The sequence below is a fragment of the Eleutherodactylus coqui genome, chromosome 3, assembly GCF_035609145.1.
Source record: "Eleutherodactylus coqui strain aEleCoq1 chromosome 3, aEleCoq1.hap1, whole genome shotgun sequence".
NCBI classification, from domain to species: Eukaryota; Metazoa; Chordata; class Amphibia; order Anura; family Eleutherodactylidae; genus Eleutherodactylus; species Eleutherodactylus coqui.
The window spans coordinates 186,446,445-186,472,560 of record NC_089839.1 but is presented as its reverse complement, the minus strand read 5'-3'; the positions used below and the strand labels follow the sequence as shown (position 1 = coordinate 186,472,560).

General features: G+C 43.6%; 1 protein-coding gene across 1 annotated transcript in view; it reads left to right on the top strand.

Annotated features, from left to right (window-relative positions):
• ADAMTS9 (ADAM metallopeptidase with thrombospondin type 1 motif 9) overlaps positions 1-26,116 on the top strand; it is a 242,636-nt gene that overhangs the window by 37,404 nt on the left and 179,116 nt on the right. The window contains exons 4-6 of the mRNA XM_066596646.1: positions 14,974-15,251; positions 22,900-22,983; positions 23,074-23,198. Of these exons, the coding sequence (XP_066452743.1) occupies positions 14,974-15,251; positions 22,900-22,983; positions 23,074-23,198 (487 nt within the window). The remainder of the gene's footprint in view (positions 1-14,973; positions 15,252-22,899; positions 22,984-23,073; positions 23,199-26,116) is intronic.

Here is a 26,116-nt window from a genome sequence, read left to right as displayed (position 1 = left end):
CTTGGACCCTACTGGCTCTCCAGCTTTGCATACTATGAAATGGGATATTTTACTGTATAAGATGGAATTCTATGATCTTTTTAAGATATGTCGTAGGTGTCCATGCCAATGTTGAATTTATATGTGGGGTGGAAGTCAATCATATGCTCCTTAAAACCTTGAAAAATGGACCCTTGAGTTAAAAGAAGGAAAATTATTATTTTAAGAAGCAGCAAAAAGAAGAAAAAATAATGAGACTGATGATTGTAAGACCCTAAGAATGCCGGGGAAAACATTAACCACCATGCAAATGATTGGATGGGATGATGTATGTGTGATATCAAGAGCAGGGATAGAGATCTGTCTACTAGTAAATGTACCATTGTTCTTGGCATCATTGAGGGAGATCAGGCTTGATGAGGCTGGACATATCTCTTCCTCTGATGTTCTGCAGAAGAGACTCCATGGCTTTTTGCTTCTCTTGAAGTTGGAAATTAAGAGCCTCAAACCAAAACATGCCATCGAAACAGCTGGTGACGTCAGCTGTGGAATCAAGTAAACAGGTCACACAGACTGACGGTGATGGGAAGAAAAAGAGAAATAAAGAAAACTGTAGGGTGCAGGTAGATAAGTCATACTCACAGGCATGGGAGTCAGGTCTAGCAGTTACTACTTGAGGCAGATAAACCCCCCAGTGATGAACTTATAGTCCTGTATGCTCTTGTTAATTGCACCAACTGCAAACAAAAATATACATATTAGTAAATGTGACCTCCTGGAAATTAGGGGAGTTTTCCAATAAAATATTCTTCTCTTCTCATGACCCAATCTACTTCAGTTTATCATCAAACGGCAGCACTATACATATTAATATATGAATACCAGACACTTACATCTCAGATGAGTGGTAATGAAAAGGAAAGATATTCTGAAAACAGTGAATGCAACTCCCAAGGCTCTATTAGTTTTAACTTAGTGGAACTGTCTTGTTGTTACATGGGCATGTTTGACCTCTGCATAAAGCAATTAAACAGAAAATATGTAGAAAGGCGGTTGGTTATGGTGGTCTGACGGGGGTCTGCTTTCTTCTTCCTCTACTTGCAGCTACCCCCTGGCATCCACCTACAGATCCTGCCCAAACGGCCTCCACATGGTGTTATAAATGGGTGTTGCAGAATATATTTAATATTCCTATTAAATTGTTCGTGACGCCAGTTCTTTATAGTGTAAAATGTAGTGGGTGATGAAAAGTAAGAATAAAGCACACCATGCCAAGGTTTAGAAAAATAAACGTAATTAATCTCCTTGGTGTTTTTTGTTTTTCTTCTGTAATAAAGAAGACAACCATAATTATATGGGTGTACAGTATTCAATCCAAAGCACTTATACACTTTTAACAGTTCCACAAACTGTTTACCTATATGTATGGACTTCCTTTCATAGTCCTGTAATTGGGCCTCCTGACATAAATAGTCTTAAGAGAAATCCCAATATGGGATGATGTATAACAAGGCGGTTTTGTTGGTACTTATCCCTCTTCAGTGATCGCTGGACTCTTGCCCTCAGGGCTCAGCACCGTCACTCCACTGTAGGGCGCTGTAAATTGCCACAGGGTCTGGTGTCTCTCTTGTCGGGTTTCTGACAGGAATCCGTGGGACTCCGGGCTCTTCCGACAAAAGCTCACAATTCCACTAACTCTCTTCTCTACCTGATGACTGTGTCCCTATGACAACTCCTACGGGTGCGCTCCACCATACTGCTATCTTTCCCTATGACAGATCTATATCCGTGACATAGCACTGATTTGCTGTTCAAAAGGTTGCACATGGTTAAAAAAACATGGCTTCTTTCTTTCTAAAAGAGTATCACACTTGTCCATATGTTGTGCGGGGTATTGCAGCGTAGGCTCATTTACTTCAATGGAACTGAAGTGCTATACCAGACTCAACCCATGAACAGGTGTGGCGCTGTTTTTGAAAATAGAGACAAAAGCAAACTGTATAGCTGTGGAGATATCCTCAGATCTCCATTACTCCAGGTTGTCCTGAAACTAATTTTACTGACTAAACTTTTAAGCCTCTTAAGCTCTACAAGGGGAATATGAGACTAAGGACCCAACTAAAGTTAACATAAAAATTTGACCCACAATTACATAAGTGAAAGAAAGAGGATCATATCTGAACAGAACCACATCATTTCCCATTTGAGATACATGATGCCGTGTCTGGATGAATGGTCATCACATAATGTGAACCAGGGGTCTCCTGAAGTTTTATCTCCTATTCATGTCTGCAAGAAAACACAAATTCATATATAGGTATTAATAAAGATATCATCAGAATAAGAGACTCAACCGTGAAACCCTCTACACATATGAGGATAGATTGGACAATGCTGGAATGACCCTACAGTAAGGATTTGAGGTCGTAGAGAAAGAAATTGAGTTAGTCCTCCTGCAGTGTAAGAGCGGACATAGGCTTTAAGGTCTGAGAAGACTCACCAGTTTGGACATCCTTCCTGAATGCTGATTACCTTAACATCTTTGCAGCCGATGGCAGCAGCACATCTTCTACTTTTTGAAGAAACGTCTGCTGAGAATAGACAGATATTAATGTGCACAGAGAGCCAGCCAAGCTGTCATCCTCTGTATAACACATTATGGTATCTCCTCATTTTAGAGTTTAATCCTTATTTATAGAAAGTGACATACTGCTTGTCTGCAGTCAGTGCAATAGGTAGACTATTGGCAGGGCTGCAGACCTTGGATCAGGCAGTGACTAAGGGCTCATGCAGACAGCCAGGTCAGATCCAGCAGCGAGAATTCTTGCAGCGGGATGTGAGCTGTGCCCTTGCAGTGACCCCCGCGGCTCACCTTCTCCGGAGTCTCCTCCACTCTGCTATGTGCCGGCTTCTGTCAAGCCGGCACATGCGCAGAGCAGAGCCGGCACATCAGAAGTGACGTTTCTGTGCGGGCCTCTGTGAGCTCGCACAGAAATAGGACATGCCGCGATTCGTTTACCGCGCGAGTTTTCACGTTAAGGTCTTCTATGATAGATGGTATTATAAGATGTTCAAAGTTTCACTATACGAAGGTTTTGATATCAAATTTTTCCCTTAGCTGGTATTGCCATTGACGTTCTATTGAATATTCACTGACATGTTCATTATATACTGGTCATTTAGGTTGCTTTATAAGCACGAGGAGACATGTCTAGAGGACCTTTCTGTTCTGTCAACAACAATGGCAACTCCAGTGACATGGAGCTTTGTCCTCTCCTGCCCAGCAAATGTCTGTGCAGTGTCAGGCTTGCACTGGCTACTCTGGTTAGTGGTTCCAAAGGATCATAGGTTTTTGCCCTTTAACCATTTTTTGAGGAATTTGGTCTGGTCTTTGCTGCTACAAATCCCTTGGGTGCATCACCAGGGAGCGTCTAATTTCAGCGTCTAATCTCCCTTCTGGTCGGTCCGGGTACGAGCGGCGTTCTGGCTCCGTCCCTTCTACATGTCATCGCGTAGCTCCGCCCCATCACGTGTGCCGATTCCAGCCAATCAGGAGGCTGGAATCGGCAATGGACCGCACAGAGCCCACGGTGCACCATGGTAGAAGACCCGCGGTGCATCGTGGGCGAAGATCCCGAGCTGCCATCTTGGAGGAAAAGAAGGAAGAAGTTGCAGAGAGGGGATTCGGGTAAGTAAAATTTTTTTTTTAAATTTCAACACATCCCTTGGGTTTGTCCTGCGCTGAAGGGGGGCCTATGCAAAAAAAAAAAAAACCTGTTTCGGTGCGCCGGACAACCCCTTTAATTTAGTTCTTTGTAATTCAACATAAAGACTATTTTCTTATTTTATTGGAAGGAGATGATGATCATCACAGAGGTTTTACCGTAATAATTACTTGTCACAATGTAGACCTGCTTGGAATGAGATCAGCGATCATCAACCTCCAGGCTCCTATCCTGATGGAAGTTGCTCTCATATTTGGTTGTGGCAAAAAACATCTTCTTGGAAAGTCTGATTAATGGGACACTCCTGTTTCCTGGACACAAGACACAATAGAGGATCAAACTACAATAATGGAGATATTTTAAGAACATGGGCAACCTACAACATCATCTAATAGCTCATCTGAGTGTAAGACTGTACATATAACACAGTCACCTAGTGACCAGATAATATGAAGCAGATAACATGCATTACATAGCAATACACTACGTCGCTCTCTCCTCCTAGATGATGCTGCTACCTAATGTCCACTGAAAAGATTTTGACGGCAAACTGTCCACTGCAGGCAGATATGTCATACAGGCATGGGAGTCAATTCTAGCAGTTATTAATTAAGGGAGGTGACTATTGGTAATGATCTTGCAGTCCTATATCCTCTTACTAGTTGCGCCAAAAATAAAATGCAAACAAAATATACATATTAGTAAATGTGACCTCTTGGAAAGTCAGAGAGTTTTTCAATAAAACATTCATAGTACAAATCTCTTCATATCACCTAATATGATAGTTATGCAATTTATGTTTTGTTTTGTAAAAAGTTTTCTGATGCCACATCAATGATAAGCTAATGTCTATTTTCATATTTTGTAAACATCTGAAAAATGTTCAAAAAAAAGCAATTAAACATAGAAAGAAGGATGAATGGTTAGATGTATTGCATAGTTCAATGAAATTACAGTGATTTCCTGTTAAAAAGGTTGTACTTGATTACAAAAAGATAAAACTCTACAAGGGGGATATGAGATGTTCCTATTTATGACACAACTAAAACTAACACAATAATTTGACCCACAAGTACGTAAATGAAAGAAACAGGATCTTACCTAAACAAAACCAGATCAGTTCCCGTCATACATAGAGGGTGAGACATAGGATGCCGTGAGTCTGCTGTAGTGTTATCTCCCATTCATGCCTGCAAGAAGACACAAATTCATATGTAGATATTAATAACGATAACATCAGATTTAGAGCCTCAACTCAACTGTCAAACGCTCTACACTATAACTTCTGAGGTTAGATTGGGAAATGCAGGAGTGACCCTACAGTAAGGATTGAGAAAAAGATAGTTGGTCGTCCTGCAGTCTTACAGCAGATATAGGGTTTAAAGTCTGAGTAGACTTACCTGTTTGGATACCCTTCCTGAATGCCGATGGCATAAACATCTTTGAGTCGTGATCTGATGGCAGCAGCAGATCTTTTACATTTTGCGAGAACTTCTGTTCAGAATAGACAGATATTAATAATGTATACACAGAGAGCCAACCAAACTGTCATCTTCTGTATAACATAGATAATTGTATCTGCTCAGTTTGGAGTTCAGTCTTAATTTATAGAAAGTGGAAAATTGTTTGTCTACAGTACATGCAAGACTCCAGTAGACTATGGCCACGGCTGCAGACCTTGGATCAAGGCCGAGACATAGGCCCCCTGCACATGAGCGGAAATTCCACGGCGGGATTTCCCGCAGAATTTCCGCCCGTGCCCGCTGCCATAGGCTGCCTGCAGATGGCTGGGTTGGATCCCGCTGCGAGAATTCTTGCAGCGGGACCCGACCCCCTGCAGGGACCAGCGTGGAACTCACCTTTCCCGCGGCTCCGGCTCTTTGATGTGCCGGCTGCTGGCCAGCCAGCACATGCACAGAGCGGAGCCAGTGGCCGGGGAGAGACATGCCGCGATTTGTTAGCCACGCGTAATTTTACACGGACAATTCGCGGCCATCTGCCTATGATTGCGTTTTCTAACCCAATCCTATGGCAGCTTCCACGGGCGGAAATTCTGCGGGAAATCCCGTCGCAGAATTTCCACCTGTGTGCAGGGGGCCATAGGATTGCATACATGCACGCAATCCTATGCACACAGCCTCGATTTGTCTGATGTAAAAACACACGCGGAAAAACAAATTGCGGCATGTTTTATTTCTGTGCGGGCCTCCGTGAGACCCGCACAGAAATGTCAGTAGAGACCCGCCGGCTCCGCTCCGCGCATGCGCTGGCTGGGCGGCAGCCGACACATCAAAGAGAAGAGGAGTTGCCGGGAGCGGGTGAGCCGCAGGTCTCTGCAGGGGCACTGGTCCGCATCCCGCTGTGAGAATTCTCCAAGCGGGACCCGACCCGGCCGTCTGCAGGCGGCCATAGGCTGATAGTTTGTAGGAACTGTTTTGAGCTTACAATTTTGGCATGTGATAAGACCAGACTATATGACATTCAGTTGCAAACTCTAGAGACGTAGTTACTGGTCTAACTTGCCAAACTCAACCACCGGTACATTTAATGGGGTACAATAGTAAGTATTGCATTGTTTGTCTTACCTAGTGTTCCACAATCCAGGTGGCAACATAGAGCTTCGACTGTCTATCTGGGAAGTGCTTGTCCAATTCTTCAGCGCTGATCAAAGCACTGCCGCCCAAGAAGACACAAATTCATATATAAATATTAATAAAGATAACATCACATGAAGAGTCTCAACTCAACTGTGAAAGAATCTACGCTATAACATCTGAGGTTAGATTAGGAAAAGCAGGAGTGACCCTACAGTTGGTCGTCCTGCAGTCTAGCAGCAGAGATAGGCTTTAAAGGGGTTGTCCCGCGGCAGCAAGTGGGTCTATACACTTCTGTATGGCCATAATAATGCACTTTGTAATGTACATTGTGCATTAATTATGAGCCATACAGAAGTTATAAAAAGTTTTTCACTTACCTGCTCCGCTGCTGGCGTCCTTGTCTCCATGGTTGCCGTCTAATTTTCGCCGTCAAAAAAAAAGCCTAATGGCCAAATTAGACGCGCTTGCGCAGTCCAGGTCTTCTCCTGTTCTCTATGGGGCTCCGTGTAGCTCCGCCCCGTCACGTGCCGATTCCAGCCAATCAGGAGGCTGGAATCGGCAATGGACCGCACAGAAGAGCTGCGGTCCACGGAGGTAGAGGATCCCGGCGGCCATCTTCACAGGTAAGTATAGAAGTCACCGGAGCGTCGGGATTCAGGTAAGCGCTGTGCTGTTCTTTTTTTCAGTCCCTGCATCGGGGTTGTCTCGCGCCGAACGGGGGGGGGGGTTGAAAAAAAAAAAACCCGTTTCGGCGCGGGACAACACCTTTAAGGTCTGAGAAGACTTACCTATTTGGATATCCTCTCTGAAAGCCGATGAAGTAAACATCTTTGACAAAGTCGTCATCTGATGGCAGCAGCAGATCTCCCACCTTTGGATGGAACTTCTGCTCAGAATAGACAAATATTAATAATGTATACACAGAGCAGCAACCAAACTGTCATCTTCTGTATAACATACACATTATTTTATTTCCTCTGTCTGGAGTTTTATACTTATGAATAGAAAGTGAAAAGTTGCTTGTCTGTGGTGCGATAATCAGGTAGACTATGGTCTGCAGACCGCAGACCTTCGATCAGGGCTGTGACATGGGCTGATAGTTTTGTAGGGCCTAAGATTTTGAGCCTAAGTTATTGACCTAGGGAAGATAAGACCGGACTATATGATATTCAGTTGCAAACTCTAGAGAAATGGTTACTGGTCTAATTTACCAAACTGAAGCTCGGCTACATTTATGGGGTACAATAATAAGTATGGGGTAGTTCTTCTCACCTTGCCTTCCATATTCCAGGTGGCAACATACAGCCTCAACCATCTATCTGGGAAGTGCTTGTCCAATTCTCCAGCACCGATGAAAGCACTGCCGCCCAGGTTCCCTTGAAGACATATTGAAGAGTAGGGATCTAGTCACTCCTATATCATAAATCTGGATACCCCAACAAAGTGTAGGACAAGTATTCTGCTTTAAGTGTTGCATACCTTTCATGGGTTTCCTTGGAGTGCAGGGGGGACAGCAAGCTGAATATACTCTTTGATGATGGAATATTTCTGGAGGGAGATGTTTGTCTCCTTCAGAGATGGTATTTCACCTATCAGATTTCCATTTTCAGTAATCTGGGAGAATTAATTTTTAGGATTTTTTTCCAGGAGGGCATAGTTGGCAATATTTGAGCATGTGCCTTTCGACTCCCATTGATCAGACACATTACCTATCCTATAGATTACATGTGTCAAACGCACGACGTGCAACGAGGTCTAAACACAGATGAACCGGGTCTCTACTTTCCCTGGAACATGCAGACAGTGCTTGGCATTTGGGGTTTGGTGGCCCAGTACATGCTTTCCTGGCCCCCTCCATAAATGTCACACATGTATGTCTTATGTACATGCTATGTGCAAAACTGTGTTGTCATTCTGTTAAGTGTATTGCACAGCTGCAGTGTGTGATGGGTTAATGTCTTCAAAATATGAGCTGACTGTCTGCAAAAATAACAATTACTATCCTGTCATGTGGTATGAGAGAGGCTATAAATGTGAGTGCTTGAGAGGGGGAAAGGAGTCCATCTTCTAGAGTTAAGAGCAAAGTACAGAGGCACAGGAGGGCACCTTCAGCCCTCATGTGCTGAAGATGGAAGAGGAGGAGAGGTTTCCCGGAGTGTCTGTTTCTATGAAGTTGAAGGAGTGACTCCCCAAAAGAGAGTGAGTGAGCAACAAGTGAGCGTTTGATCCCAAGGCCTAGTGTAGAGGTACTTATCTATCATAATTTTCTTTCACACCCAAGCTTACTGAAGTTTGGGACTGCCGGGTGGAGATACTCTATCTCATTGTTTACACTCAAGCATCCTGAAGTCTGGGTCTGCTGAGTGGAGGTATGCATTTTCAATACATTACACACAGGTGCCCTGAAGTCTGGATCACCATGTGGAGGTACTTTGTCTTATCTAAGTCAGGCACTTTCCAAACTTGTCATTTGTGCCTTGTATTGCTGAAGTTTCAAGTAAAGTTATTTCCAGGCCTTGAGCATTCTTGGGAACTTGAGGTGCTATTCTACTATGTATGGCTCAGTTATTTACCCGTCGATGTTCATGCCGGTGGGTGCCGGAATGGTGGCGTCACCCGTGACAACCCCTTTACCTGTCCTAATGTTTATTGGGTATCCCCATGCCGAGGGTGTCCGGAAGAGGCCAGCGCTGCCCTGGCCTTGGTTGTGTGCATTCCTCCTGGTGGGAGCGTGGTAAGTGCTGCAGTGACAAGCCAGCATCTTGCCCTCCCAGCTCTTCAGCGTATGCCCTGTGTCCGGGGTCAGGATGCTGCAAGGGCAAGTGCCATCTTTCATCCTGTGCTAAGGCGCACACCTCCACACCACTCTGTTCAGCAACTCACAGGTGTGGGCTGAACTCTGGAAGTCCAACACAGGCACCCTAACCACCCTCAGTGCTAAAGAGGTGGAAGGGGAGAAACAACATCATAGTGCATGGAGCTTCATAGCTATGTTAAAGATTAATTACATTTAGGGCTTATTCACACAAGCATATGAAGTTTTGTTCCATGAAATACATATTACGTATTCACTGTATATTTGGACCCTCTTGCATTTTTTTGTGCCATTATTTACAGTTTTTCATCTGCGCAAAAAACAAGAAGGTCCCATTGGTTTCTCCTGCCTTCATGCGTAAATACTCATATATCATGTGTATTCACTGAGTATTTATATGACCCCATTGACTTTAAGTGCTTCTTCACACAACCATATTTGCACATGTTTTTGCGCGCATATAATATATTTGCACTAAACACAGAGTAGAATCTATTAATTTTAATGGTTTAATGGGTTCGCTCTGATTAGCATGTTTAGCGCACACATTCCATGTGCGCGAAAAAAAGTATGACCTGTCTATTTTCCTGAGTTTTGCACAGCTAAAATCCCCATAGAAGTCTGTGAGAGGTACGCAAATACGCACGGGGATGCGTGAAAAACTGTGCAAAACTGCGAAAGAAAGAACATTTCAATGAGTGCTGTGCAATCTGCAACAGAATCCGCACGTTCAACAATGAATGATAAAATAGAATAAAATGAGATAAAAACAAATAGCCAAAAGATGGTGATAGAGTCAGAGATCAAACGAATTTTGCAAGATTTCTTCTTATACCCTTTGTAGCATTCGGCTTGGTAAGACGTCTTCTCATGGGAGCAACATACGTTATTGATAAACTGGGTGTAAGACTTCCTGAATACGGCTTCTGTGGGAAATCATGGATGATTATATGTATGTACCCCCAAGCACCAGGATCACTATAATAATGTATATCTGTTCAGGGATAAAGGCTGCATTCACAGACTTTCTGTTGTAAATCCAGGTTCATTAATGGCGCACATTAATATCTAAACGTTTCACAATAATGTGATTGTTTTGTTTTAGAAGGAATGTTTACATGTGGTGAATCTACTGTACTGTGGAATTCCTTAAAGGGGTTGTCTTATTTAGACAACTCATGTCCGTACTCCTGAGCCGGGAAACTATTATGGTGCTTTTATACCGGACGACCTGTAAGACCCAGATCCCCGACAAGTCGGCCCAGCAATAATTGTTCCTCTGCTTTACCATAGGAATGATCATCACTAGCGAATGAAGGCGGAATGTGCCAGAAATTGTCCTCTGTTTAGAGTAAAAAGGTCATCTTCATAAATGAACGACCATTAGTTTACACAGTCCGATCCGTCTTCAGTTTTCTGCATGCAAAAATTGAACGACGAAAGAGAAGCAAATTAATTCTCTTTAGGGCTCTTAGCCAGAGTGGGCAACTTCTGTATTTGAGGACTCAGCAAGACCATGTTTAACAGGCAGTCCCTTCACCACATTTGCCCTGCAGTGGCCAGAGCAGTAGAAAAGCCTACAGCTTCTCCCAGCTGTAGCAGCGGATCACCAGGAGTTTCAGCTGTAAATCCTCTGCTTGTCAGGGTGGCCTCATTTAGAGAAAGCATTAACTATACTCTACAACTCCTTTAAAGGGGTGGTCTCGCGAAACCAAGTGGGGTTATACACTTCTGTATGGCCATATTAATGCACTTTGTAATATACATCGTGCATTAAATATGAGCCATACAGAAGTTATTCACTTACCTGCTCCGTTGCTGGCATCCTCGTCTCCATGGTTCCGTCTAAATTCGCTGGCAGCTTGCTTTTTTAGACGCGCTTGCGCAGTCCGGTCTTCTCCTTTCAGCACGAGCCGCTTCAGTGTGCTCCCCGCTACAGCTCTTCTGCGCATGCGCAGACGAGCTGTCACTGCTCGGGAGCGCGCTGGAGCGGCCATTCTGTACCTTCCTCTGTTAGAGGAAGGTGCAGAAACTGGAGCTGCCGTCCGGAGAAGCCGCCCAGCTGTCCTGCCGTCCAGCTGTCCTGCCGTCCAGGTAAGTGATGGGCCGGGGGGGGCTGCCGCTGCGATGGGGGGGCTGTCGCTAGGCCGGGGGGGGCTATCGCTGCGATGGGGGGCTGTCGCTAGGCCGGGGGGGGCTGTAGCTGCGATGGGGGGGCTGTCGCTAGGCCGGGGGGGGCTGTCGCTGCGATGGGGGGGCTGTCGCTAGGCCGGGGGGGGCTGTCGCTGCGATGGGGGGGCTGTCGCTAGGCCGGGGGGAACTAGCGCTGGGCCAGGGGGGTAAGTGATGGGTCGGGGGTGATGTTCACTGACAGGTGAAGGCCCCGGAGCCCAGCGCTGGGCTCCGGGGCCTTCACCTGGGCTGAGGGTCTAGCGCTGGGGAGCCGGGAGCGTAGCGCTGGGGAGCCGGGGGCTAGCGCCGGTTACCTGCTGCCTGGCGGTGGGTGACTGGTCGGCGGCTGCTGGGCGTCTGGTCGGCGGCTGCGCGGCGTCTGGTCGGCGGCTGCAGGGCGTCCGGTTGCCATGGAGACACAGCTGGCAGCGTCTCGGGAGCGCGCACGTCGGGCTGCAGCGAGCGACGGGGAAAGAGCCGGCGGCCATCTTGGGGAAACTTTTATAAGTTGCTAAAACGCTGGAACGGTAAGTACAAACCAGCTAGGAAAGTCATTTACAGGGGTAATTAGTAATGTATGTTTAATTAGGGGGATTGGGCAAAAAAAAAAAATCACTGCTTCCTCGAGACATCTCCTTTAAGAAATAATAACTTATGGCATATATTATTGGGATACTCTCTTTAAAGCAGATTTTGACCTCCTATGATTCTTTTCTTGTGACCTCTATTAACCCTTTCCAATCCACTGTCTGACATCTACCTACATTCTGATTGAAGCTTGTACAGCTCCAATGTCAGAAGTCGTCCGACAGGGTATTCTTACCATCTATTGCCAGCCACTCCGCTGTTGGAGCCTCTCTGGTGCACACACACTGGCTTTAGCCAGCAGATAGCACCGTTGTATAACAGCAAAAAGAGAAAGCCTTTTAGGAAACCCTGAATCCAAAATTGGATTGGAAAGGGTTAAAGGGATTGCACTAGGATCACAAGTAATTCCCTACTCACAATATAGGAGATAACTTACTGATCAGTGGGAGTCTGAGACCCCTTGCTAATCTTGAGAACGTTACTGGTACAACCTCTTTAATAACTGTGACCCCTTTTCTAAGAATTTTTCAGATTGTGTATTTTATATCTTTATCATAAGGGCTTATTCAGACGAACTTATATCGGCCGGGTATTTACGTTGGCCGATATACGGCATCCCTCTCTGCAGGCGGAGGAGGCTGGAAGAGTCGGGAGCAGTGCACTGAGCTCCCGCCCCCTCTCTGTCTCCTCTCCGCCCCCGGGCACTATTTGCAATGAGAGGAGGCGGGGCGGAGCTATGTTCCGGGACTTACCTCCGCCCCCGCCTCGCCCCCTCCCATTGCAAATAGTGCAGACAGGCGGAGAGGGGGCGGGAGCTCAGGGCACTGCTCTCGTCTCTTCCAGCCTCCTCCCCCTGCAGAGAGGGACGCCGTATATTGGCCGGCGTGAATTCCCGGCCGATATACGGTCGTCTGAATAAGCCCTAGGGCTGCATAAAAAACAAAAGCAGCATGCTCTATTTTAGTGCGCATTTGTGCACCAAAGGCCCCATAAAAGTCTATGGAAGGTGCACAAATTCGCACTCAATACCCATGCGAATATGGTGCACAATATGCTGCACAATTTTGTGGGAAAAAAACACCTCTGGAACTAATTAGGTTAAATAGCCTTTTAAATCGGTGAGCGGCTGTGTCCCGCACCTATGTGAAATGGCCCTGCAAGTGCTAAAAGTACAGTAATATGAGCAAAAATGCACCCGGAAGCTTGTTGCTCACCGTGCAAATGCGCTGCACTTACGTACGGTAAGTGTTTCTGCACAAAGCCGGGTGTACTTTTAAAGACATACCTTCACACACAATATATATATATATATATATATATATATACACATACATACACTATACAAACACACAGAATCACACGTCCTTATCAGAATCAGGGCATCAATTTTAAAGCTTTTTTCCCAAAGGTACAATTCAGAAATCCTGTTTTTACTGGATTCTATTTTTACTGTACTAGAAAGCGTTGCTATTTTTGTTGTTTCCTCCGCTATTGATGGCTGAATGCAGCCTACAGTACATGTTTTTGTTTTCTAGGCAATGATGTCATAGAAAAACAGAATCATTTTTTCCTTCCTTGCCCGTATGGAATTACTGTTGACATTTACATGCAGACTTTTTTTATATTTCTATTTTTATGTATTTTTTTGTATAATAGTGAGATTTTATTTCAGGATTCTATGTTCTTTTTAAGCCATCCTAACTGCCTAGGGTGGTCTCACATCAATAGTATTGGCCAAGTAAATGCCAATGTTTTGACTCCAGGGTTCTCCATAAGGCTACGAAAACTGCAGCTCATACAAATGTATCAAATCGTGCATTACACAAACATTGTATGCCCTATCCCAAGCCCAACAGACAGATAAATTGTAACCCCCATAAATATTATATTTAGTTCAGGGATGCATGTATCCGTACCGTAGCCAGACAATGCTATGACATAGTGTCCCGGCAGAGAATGGCCCTGTATAGCAAGAGATATACGTTATCTGCCAGAGAGTGTTCCTGTTTATAGTGCCCCTAGCCGGAGGGTGTCCATATAAAGTGTCCCAACCAGAAAGTACCCCTGTATACAGTACCCAAGACAGAGAGTGTGTTTATACTATCCACTCTGATACAGTGTAATTGGAGTGGAGTTGGGAGTTACATATTTTCCATTAGGTAGTTGTATCGTAGACAACTGCCTATCTTGTCTAACATTTGTTGCAGTCCTAGTTAGAAGCTGGAACAAGTTGCAAGAGTGACAGTCAACTACCATAATCAACATGTGCATAGTCGATTGACCTTATTGGTGTTGGTTGCAGGTGCACCAGAGGGGAAAAAAGTTGTATGCTGACCCTTCACTTCAATAATACACAGCAAGTGCATGTTCCTATGTAAAATTGATGAGCCATAAGCTTCACTGGCCATGTTGCAGCTCCATTGATGGAGTCAGGGGCGTAACTATAGGGGATGCGGTTGCACCCGGGCCCAGGAGCCTTAGTGGGCCAATAGGGCCTCTCATCTCCATATAGGGAGCCCAGTACTATAAATAAAGCATTATAATTGAGGGCCGTGTTACAAAGTTTGCATTGAGGCTTCAAATTATGCCTCTGGGTGAAGGCCCCGGTGCTCTGATCCAACCCAGAATCTGATGGAGTTGCATATGACAATGCAACTACTTTTAATCTGTCTTTCTAACACCTCTGTAGCTACAACAAAATTGTCTCCATGTGGCCCCATAAATAATAATGATGATTACAGTGCTAATATTTGTCTTTTATTCTGCCAATCAGATTCATACAGCAGGGTATGTGAGTAATAAGATTGCCACCATTACAGTTACTGCCTGAGGCAGCAGCTATTTCATTGTACTCCTGTGAGTACACCTTATATTACTTATTGGTTTTGCAGCCAGGAAACTTTTTTGCATGCCCCTAAGGCTTGGAATGTATTGCCAGGTTGGGTAATCTGCAATGTATAAAGAGGTGACAGTTACTAAGGGCTGTGTTATAGAAAACAAGTTGTGTTTGATGCCACTGCTCATATATTCAGGTAGTATTATGGCTTTCCGCTATTTCCTCATTATACATCGTCTCTCTTTTAACTTTTTACCACAGGTCAAAAATCGAATCCAATCAGACAGAGAAAGAGGGGAAGTTCCCGAGAACAGAACAGCATGTTCTCAGATGTAGACAACCTAAGAAGGAGGCAGCTACCAAACCAGGATCCCTCATACAATAACACTGATAAGATCAATGGGACGCACACTCACAAAAGAACAAAGCGCTTTTTGTCCTACCCTCGGTATGTCGAAGTGATGGTGGTTGCTGACAACAAGATGGTTGAATATCATGGTGCTAATCTCCAGCATTATGTTCTAACACTTATGTCCATAGTAAGTATTTTCTTATTGCTTCCATCGATTTCTGTTCTATAGGCACCTTCTTCTGCCTAGTAGAATAAGTCTTTCATCTGTTCTTAGGAAAGTTGGGTGACAAGCAACATGGCTGCCGAGTTGTCTACTAACCAGCTCTCTTAGACCACAGACTGGCAAATTGATCTCATAAAATGATACATTATAGAATCACTACGCAATTTTGCTATTTAGGAATTTGAGAAAAAAGAGAACTTGTAATAACAGCCATATTGATTTTCAGTTAGCTGGCCATATATTATCCTACCAAAAGTAATTGAACACCTAAGCGAGAACCAAAAGCATTTATTTACATATGTTAATACTTACTGGGGCTCATTTGGCCATAATGACATGAGATACTCTCTGTTGCATACTTTCCACAAACAATACACCTCTGATACACCTCGGCTGGTATTTCCCTCCATTCATCTTGTAAACGTCTGATGAGTTCTCTTAAAGAAAATAAATGCTGTTTATATTTCATAAAATGGTAGAGTTGGAAGGGACCTCCAGGGTCATCGGGTCCAACCCCCTGCTCAGTGCAGAATTTACTAGATCATCCCAGACAGATATTTGTCCCGACTTTGTTTGAACACTTCCATTGAAGGGGAATACACCATCTCCCATGGTGAGTTCTCCTTCAATGGAAGTGGTTAGGTTCCAGTTCATCCCAAAGATGTTTAGTAGGGCTGAGGTCCAGACTCCATGCAGGCCAGTCCAATCATGGAATATATCCTCAAACCAACGTAAAACAGCGTGGATTTGTGACAAGCCGCATTGTCTTGTTAGAAGTATGGCTGACCATTCTCAAAGTATTGCCGCATTGTCGGCAGCACATTATTGTCTAGCATGTCAAAGTACACCTCCGTGTTCATGGTTCTTGTCACTACATCCAATGGACCGAGACCATGCCACATAAAACATCCCCAGACCATAACAGAACCTCCACCTTACTAAACTGTTGGCACAACACACTCAGACAGAAGACATTCCCCAGCGTCCTCCGAAACGAGGTACGTCCATCTGATGTGAAGATGGAGTAGTGTGCTTCATCACTCCATAGAATGTTCTTCCGTTGCTCAACTGTCCACTGATGACATTCCTTGCACCATTTTAGACAGGCCAATGCATCTTTTTGAGAGAACTCGCCAGACATTTGCAGGATAAGTAGAGGAAAATACCAGCTGAAGTGTATCAGATGTTAGTATGCCACGGAGAGTATCCTATGTCATTAGGGGAAGTAAAAGTATTAACATATGTAAATAGTTACTACTTCTGATTCTTGCTAAGGTATCCAATTTCTTTTGGTAGAATAGTCTACATATGAGTTCAGTCGCCCAAAACCCACCTCTGTAGTATTTGTAGGCATAGGCAGATCTCATGTGTACATCACCAAATTGTAAGAATTGAGGGAAAGAAGCTTGGCCATGTCGGAATTCATTCCTTTGTTCTTGCAAGAGATAAGCAACTGCTAGAGCCCCCATTTCCTACGTCTGTGCCCCACTGACTGCCACAGAGCCACCATTATAAGCCACAGTGTTTCCATTGTTTGCCACAAAGCCAATTTTTAGTCACATAGCCCCTATTACCAGCCACAATGTCTCCATTTTCTGAAACAAAGCCTGTTATTAGCAACAGAGCCCCCATTATCTTAGGGAGGTAAACAAGTGGCTACGGAGTTGGTGTAGGAATGAGAGCTTCGAGTTCCTGGAGAACTGGGCTGACTTTGCTGTCTGCTACAGGCTCTACCGTAGGGACTGGCTGCATCTCAATGGGGAGGGTGCAAGTTTGCTAGGGGAGAAGATGGCTAGAAAGCTGGAGGGCAAAAAGAGAAACAGGGGGTGGACAGTGTAGATAGCAACCTGGGACCAAGTAATGGCAATGGAGGTCGAGCAGGGAGTGGAGTTAGTACAGTTAGAAGAGACAGAATAGCTAATAGGACCATAAGCAGCACAATGAATATAAAGAACAACAACAACCGTATAAATTGTATGGCAACAAATGCAAGTCTGATCAGTAAAGTAGGTGAGCTTGGAGCGAGAATGTCTGATGAAAATTACGATATAGTGGGAATAACAGAAACATGGCTTGATGATAAGTGCGACTGGGCGGTGAATTTACAGGGCTAAAATCTCTTTAGAAGAGACCATGGGAACCAGGAAGGGGGAGGGGTATGTCTGCATGTTAAATCGTTTTTAATGCCAAAGCTATGAGAAGATATAGGTGTACGAGTTGAACATGTAGAATCTCTGTGGGTAGGAGTACAGGGAGAAAAAAAATAACAAAATCATGGTAGGGTTTTTCTCTAAGCCAACAAAAATAAAAGAAGAAGCTGAAAACGTATTATTAGGACAAATAGAAGAGGGGTCAAACTGCAATAAAGTCATTATTATGGGGGACTTTAATTATCTGCATATAATATGGGAAGATGAAACCTGCAAAACTCACAAGGGTGATAAGTTCTTGAGAGCAATTAAAGACAACTACCTTACCCAACTTGTGTGGGAGCCAACTCGAGGGAGGGCCACTCTGGACTTATTATTAACCTACAAACCAGACAGAATCATGGGGGTGCAGGTGCAGGGACACTTGGGAAATAGGGACCACAATATAATTAAGTCATTCAATAAGAAGCCTTATCAGGGAGCAACAAAAAAACTAAACTTTAGTAAAGCAAGATTTGTTCAGCTCAGAACTGCTATCGGTAACATTAATTGGGACAACATCCTCAAAAATATCAGTACAGATGACAAATGGGAGAAGTTTAAAAACATCCTAATTGCCTCATGTGAGCAGTTCATACACCTTAAAAATAAAAGAACTACAAGTAGAAGGAAATCAATGTGGCTTGACAAGACTGTCAGGGGGTAAGAAACAAAAGTGTTTAAATTACTAAAACAAGAAGGCAGCGAAGAAGCGCTAAAATCATACAACGAAAAACAAATCATGTAAAGAAACAATCAAAATTGCTGAGGAGGAGGCAGAGAAACTGATTCCCAAAAAAAGCAAAAATAACCCTAAACTATTCTTCAATTATATAAACAGTAAAAGGATTTGAACTGAAAGCACTGGTCCTTTAACAAATAATGCAAGAGAAAGCATAGAAGATGATAGGGGAAGGAAAATTTATTAAATAGTTTTGCTAAAGTGTATTCACAAATGAAAAGGAACTGTCACACAAGATGCAGGGGAATAAAACGAACCCCCTTCTAAATATTGCATGCCTAACACAGGAGGAAGTTGAGAGACGGTTATAGAGAATTAAAATCGATAAATCGCCGGGCCAAGATGGAATTTCCCACGGATTCTAAGGGAACTGAGTAACGTAATAGATAGACCGCCATTTCTTTTATATTTATAGATACTATTGAGACTGGGGTTGTACCACTGGATTGGCGCATTGCCAGTGTGGTTCCAGTATACAAAAAAGGGGTCTAAAAGAGAGGCTGGTAACTACAGGCCGGTAAGTCTCACTTTAATAAATGGAAAAATATTCGAGGGGTTTCTGAGAGATGCCATCCTGAAATACCTCAAGGAGAACAACAGAATAACCCCTCATCAGTACGGTTCATGAGGGGTCCATCATGCCAGACCAATTTGATCAGCTTCTACAATGAAGTAAATTCTAGGATTTCTCTAAAGCATTTGACACCGTGCCGCATAACAGGCTGATATATAAAATGAGACAGCTCGGTCTGGGCGAAAACTTGTGTATCTGGGTAAAGAACTGGCTCAGAGATAGAAAGCAGAGGGTAGTAATAAATGGTTTGTACTCTGATTGGGCCACCATTACTAGTGGGATGCCACAGGGTTTAGTACTGGGCCCCTCTAGAGGAAAGAAGGCTTCATCACCAACACATAAGGGGGTTCTTTACTGTAAGAGCAGTGAGACTGTGGAACTCTCTGTTTGAGGACGTGGTGATGGCAAAATCCATAGAGGAGTTTAAGAGGGGATTAAACATCTTTTTAGAGTGCTATGATATTAAAGGATATAGACATTAGGTGACCAGTGGGGTTGTTGATCCCGATCTTGGAGTTAAGTAGGAACTCAAACGTTGATGCAGGGATTATTCTGATTGCCATATAGAGTCGGGAAGGAATTTTTTCCTCTGAATAAGCTAAAATGGCTCGTTGGTTTTTTTTTTTACCTTCCTCTGGACCAACAAGGGGAAAGGGGAGGTTGAAACAGGCTGAACTAGATGGACATTGTCTTCATTCAGCCTAGCATACTATAAATGTTACTATTCAAAAGCTAATAAAGCCTTGGGGTGCATTAAAAGAAGTATAGAGGCGAGGGACGAGAACATTATCCTTCCATTATACAAGGCACTAGTCCGGCCCCACTTGGAATACTGCGCACAGTTCTGGTCACCGGTGCTCAGGAAAGATGTTACAGTACTGGAGGGGGTTCAAAGAAGGGCAACTAAACTAATACATGGAATGACGGGACTGGAATACCCAGAGAGGCTATCAAAATTTGGATTATTTACCCTTGAAAAAAGACGGCTAAGGGGTGATCAAATAACTATGTATAAATACATGAGGGGACGATACAAGGATCTCTCCCACGATCTGTTTATATCCAGGACCGCGACAGTAACATCCGCTACGTCTATAAGAAAGCAGGTTTCATCACCAACACAGAAAAAGGTTCTTTACTGTAAGAGCAGTGAGACTGTGGAACTCTCTGCCTGAGGATGTGGTGATGGCAAAATCCATAGAGGAGTTTAAAAGGGGACTTGATGTCTTTCTAGAGGGGAAGGATATTACAGGATATAAATCTTAGGTCAATTGTTAATCCGGGTATATAGGCAGGTAGGAAGTATTAGGGGTTGATCCAGGGATTAGTCTGATTGCCATTAGGGAGTCAGGAAGGAATTTTCCCCCAAATGTGCTAATTTGCTCCTGCCTCTTGGGGTTTTTGCCTTCCTCTTGATCAACAACATAGGAGGATAAACAGGCTGAACTAGATGGACATTGTCTTCATTCGCCCATACATACTATGTTACTATGTATATTACCAGCCACAATGTGTCCATTGTCTGCCCAAAGCTCTATTACCAGCCACAATTTCCCCATTACCAGCTATAGTAGTCCCGTTATAAACCACAGTGCCTCCATTGCTGGTCAAAGAGGCCTTAATACCAGCCACAGTGCCGAGCATATCACTAGTCTTTATTGAAGTGGTAGGTTTTACCGGCATAAAATCCTTCCATACCCCTATCTAGTGATTAAACGTTATGTACAAAAAACTATAAAAACGCTTTTATGTTCATCAAATGTGTATTGAATATTTATGCTCCAAGTTCTGCATTTATGAGATTGGTTTATAGAGAAGGAAGAGCAATGGAGGATTTCATCCTCGGTGTCCTTGAGCGGTATAACCCACCTTTGGAGCCTTTCATTGCTGTATATTTTTCAGTCTCTTGATGTCATTAGCCATTCTTAAATGGCCCGACGCATGAAGCTTTATAGAAGGCTTATGCTCCCCAGATGGTTTGCTGGGTACTGTAGCAAAAGTGCTTAATCCACCATGAAATGACAATGTCACAGATGTTTTTTACGCTATTTAACAGCATTACATATTTTGCATATAACTGAAACTTATCAACATTTTATTTCTCCATAAACATTCACTTCTAAACAGCACAGACGATAAGTTATTCGTAATAGACAACCCCATATTCTTAAATCTTCAAATGAATTTACATTAATGGGAGCTGAGAACATTTATAACCAGGGTAAGCTAGGTAAATGTGTATTAAAGTTATGCAGTCTAATATGTTAAGTTTTAGGTAACTGGCAGCTGCACTAATTTCAACTGCATCCATGTCCTCAGGCTGCAGATACAGTTGAAACGTATTGCAGAGCTTAAAGGGGCACCAACTTTTAAGACAAGTTCTGCTCATCTAGCTTGAGTTTGTCTCATCATTTCTATAATACTAGTAATTATTAAGAAATTATAGTACCAGTGTTTTTGGTAGTGCAATGCGCCACACAGCTGTGCTACATGCACGGCACACACACAGCACTGCTACATACATAGTTCATCTCATACAACAGGGATCAGAAGCAGCACAGCACTGGAGATGAAGGACCTGTGATGACATCACCGTCATGCTCTGCCCCTGATCACATGACATAGACGTTCATCCTGAGTGAATGACTTACATGCTCCACCCCTGATTGTATGACGGTGATTTCATCAAAGGTAGTTCATCGCCAGTCAGGGAGTTACATGCTCCACCCCTTATCACATGACAGTGCCGTCATCACAGGTCCTGCATTCTTGTGCAGATTACAGGCAGACTACAAATCCCGTGCGGCTTTAGTTGCTATGGAATACTAACGAACACCTAGCTGGACAGCAGACATGTGCGTACAGTACCTGTAATGATGTCACGGTCGTGCAATCAGGGGCGGAGCATGTAATTCCCTCATTGGGGATGAAGAACCTCTGATGACGTCACTGTCATGTGATCAGGGGTGGAGCATGTAAGTCACTCATTACTCACTCACACACGGACAGACAGGTCATTGTTAGTATTTTGATGCTTGCATTAAACATTTTGTTGCTTTACCACTGTCAATTACGTTTGAAGTGGCTGTCAGGAGGTGTCTTCCTTCCAGCTTCTCTGCAATCCACTCTCTGTCGTTAGATATAGAGTTTTCTTAGTAACAAAGACATAGGGACGTTTCCATAGCCACAGGGGGCGTGGCAATGCTGCAGAAGGGAAAAGTCTATGGTGGCAAAGGGATGCAATTCTAATATCAGTGCCCTGGGCCCAATGGGATATTAGATTGTCTCTGGTTATATCCCCCCTGTTATTTCGCATGTCATAAAATAGTCATAAAATTATGGTGCTTAAAGGAACATTAAACATAGAAAAAGAAAATATTATCTCAGCTCGTCTTCCCTGAAAGGGGTTGTCTAACAGGTTTTTCCCCATGCCCAAAACTGTATAACAGCAATATACTCACCTTGGCACTGGAGCACCACTCTGGTGCCACGGCATCTGAAAGGTGACACCACCGGGTCCTCTGGCCTGGTAACGGTCTGTAAACCTGTCACGTTGGATTCTAATGTAGAAGCCCCCAACATGTTTACAGTACGCCACTGATGACATCCCTGTCGGGCTTTCTATTGACTGCAGCGGTCATGTGGGTAAACAACCACGTGACCGCTGCAGCTGAAGTAACTAGAAGAATGGAGTGTGGCAGGGGAGCACCGAGGCTGGAGGGAGGTGAGCATGTTTGTTTTTTAGCTATATACTTTGTAACCTTACTGCCACCAATGATTTTTATATTGGAAACCCCCTTTAATCTCCTCCTTCCCAATGATTTCTCATATTGCAATTAAAACTGAGAAATATATAAAGAAATCCTCACTAGGTGTCTCAGGACATCAGCTGTATTCCTTCTCCCCCCCCCCCCCCCCACTGTCCTCTGTCTGGCTGCAGCAGGAGCCTCCCCCCTCTGTCCTGTCCACAATAGGACACAGATATAGCTAATATCCACCCTATTGGCCGAGCCCCACCCCAGCCAAAATGGAAACAGATAAGAATTTCTGCCAATGTTTTTCGTGCCATTATACGGTCTAGGACAAATAATTTTCTATTTCCTGCAGGTAGCCTCTATTTATAAGGATCCAAGCATTGGGAATTTAATCAATATTGCCATAGTAAAACTAGCTGTGATCCACAATGAGCAGGTACGGTATTATTTAGTACATTTGTTTGTTGATAGAGGATGTGCAGAATTACCATGTTCCTCAGAATACATGTTCTTTGTTTTGGTCCAGGAGGGTCCATCTATTTCTTATAATGCTCAGACAACCCTAAAAAATTTTTGCATATGGCAACATTCGCAGAACAATCCAGATGACAATCATCACTCACATCATGACACAGCGGTGCTAATAACAAGGTAAGCTAATCCCATGCCCTCTTTGGGAATAGAACACTATATTACTGTCCCTTTTATGCAACTAAGCAGACTCCTCTTCTTTTTAGACTTGTTTGCAGGACAGTCCCACAAAAACAGGACTGCTATATAGTATATTATATTTTATAATAATTAACAGAAAACATGCAATACTTTAGCGGTTTTCTAACACTATCTTTCCAAGATAAAGCGTGGAGATAGAATTACAGGGGGGGGCATCATCAATCCATCATGAGCTTCCAAGAATTGTTGCCTTTACTTTTGCAAACAACTAGTTATGCCTAGTTAGTTATAGAGGGCAACACCTTTGCACACCTTCCATAAATTTATTTGGAGAGCTTTGGTGCGCACAAAAATAGAGCATGCGCGAAATGTACGAGCAAATAAGACTGGTGGGCATATGCAATACGCAGAGAATAGAACCCATTGATTTCAATGGGTTCATTCCTATTTCCCTCTTTTGCACATTTATTTTACGTGTGCGGAAAAAAACGCAGCATGGTTAAATTTTTTTTGTGTGCATTTGCGCTCCAAGGGTCCCCCAAAAAGTCTGTGGGAGGCGTGCAATTTCACCAAAGTGCGCAATTCCAAGAAAAAAAGAACACATCTAGGACTCATTAAGCCAAACAGCCTTTTATATCAGGGCGTGGTAGTGTCCTGTGCGCAAAAAACTCTGCCCTGCATGCAGATCTACTCGTTCATAGCGCAAGTATGCTAAAGCGTGTGCAACTGTATATACACCTGTATGAAGGAGCCCTTGGCCCATAGACTAAAGTTATCGACTCATAAGAAATTTGCCGCTGAGTTCAGGGATGGAATTTTTTATACTCATCTTCTTTACCGTTCTCTCGCTGTCTGCCCAGGATGCTGCCACTCAGTCTGCATTGTGTGCATGTGCAAACCCTGTATGTATAGTGCCTGCGTGCACAGAGTGACTGGGTAGGCAGTGAGGGATCAGCGAGGCCATTAAGTATGATGCTCCCATCTCTAGACTCAGTAGTCCCTGTCCTATGAACTCATCACTTTAGTTTATGGGGCTCATAGGACTTGATAGGTTTCAAAACTGATATTCCCTTTCTTTATATGATTAAACTTCAGGTCCCATACACAGGGCCATAATATGGAGCTATGTTGCCAATAACCCACTATTGGCCCATATTATGCATTTGACTTTATACAGATTTTTTTGCCTTGTGGCATTATTATGGATCAGAAGTGTAACTTGAAGCTCTCGGGCCCCCAACTTTAATGCTTTACTCATAGTACTGGGCTCCCTATATGGAGAAGAGAGGCCTTATGGGCACCCTAAGGCTCCTGGGCCCGGGTGCAACCGCATCCCCTGCATCCTCTATAGTTACGCCCCTGTTATGGATATATTCTTCCCTGAAAATATTGCTTCTAGGGGAGACTACAGCGCCTCATAGAGGCAACATATTGCATAATTAGACGTAGAGAGACTCCATGTATCACCATGTAGGTTTTGTACTCATGACGTTGCATGAGGTTCAGTAGAACTTACACTATCCAACCAAAAGTAATTGGACACCTGAGCAAGAATCAAAAGTAGTATTTATTGGCCCTAATGACATTGGATACTGTCCATGACATACTTTTTACTGACGTCTGATACACTTCAGTTGGTACTTCCCTCCATTAATGCTGCAAACGTCTGGCGAGTTCTCTCAAAGAAGATGGACACTGTTTATATTTCCTGACTTGGGGTTCCACTTCAACCCAAAGATGTTCAGTAGGGTTGAGGTCCGGACTCTGTACAGCCAGTCCAATCGTGGAACATCGTTATCCTCAAATCAATGTAAAATGGCATTGGATTTGTGACAAAGCCCATTGTTTTGTTGGAAGTATGGCTGACTATTCCCAGAGTATTACCACATTGCCATCAGCACATTATTGTCTAGAATGGCAAGGTACACCTCCATGTTCATGGTTCTTGTCACACTTAGGTAATAGGCGTTCCCCAGCATCCTCCACACCCAGGTAGCTCCATCTGATGTGAAGATGGAGTAGTGGAATTCATTACTCTGTAGAACGTTCTTCCATTGGTCAACTGTCCAATGACGACGCTCCTTGCAGCATTGTGCATGGGCTGATGCATTGCACTTCATGATGGACGGCTTGTTTGCAGTGGAATAACCCGTATATCCAATAGCGTGCAGTTCCCATCACAAACCATGGCTGAAACCTCCAAGGGTCTGCATCTTATGTAGCATGATTTAGGACACGTGACATGCTGATAAGACACTAACCATTCTTCTGATAGGGGGGCCAAATACTTTTGGTAGAAAAATGTATGCTTTTATAACAACTGCTGGGTTATAATTTACCTGACAGGGTTTACAGGAACGGGAATATTATAGTCCCTCGGCTGCTGCCCTGTTTTCCTGGTCTTCACAGGTGTCGATGTAAAATGTGATAAATGAGGTGTACGATTAGTTTAACACACTGTCACCAGCAGCAGATATTTCATTTAGCGAGACTTACGTCAATGCATTAATCCCGCAGCTGAGGTCCTGTTGCTGTAAGTAGCTCTAAACTGTTTTATGAATTAAGATTTAATATACGGAAAAGTCTAGTGCGTGGAAATAATGTATATCCCGCTCTTCGGCTTTTCGTTACTAATGGAAATAGCAGAGGCCAATGTACAGATGTAGAAAAAATATATATATATTTGTCTTGAATACAATCTGTAGATCTGGTGATGGATCTAAAACTATGGGGGGGAGTCTTTAAAAAAAATTGGTGCAAAGAGAAATTGGAGCAATTTCCTATAGCAGCCTCATTAATTACTATGGGCAATTGCTCCACATTTTGCCTCTGCACCAATTTTGATAAATGTCTTTCTTTGTATTTCTAATGTCTTTTGGTAAAACACATTTTTTGTT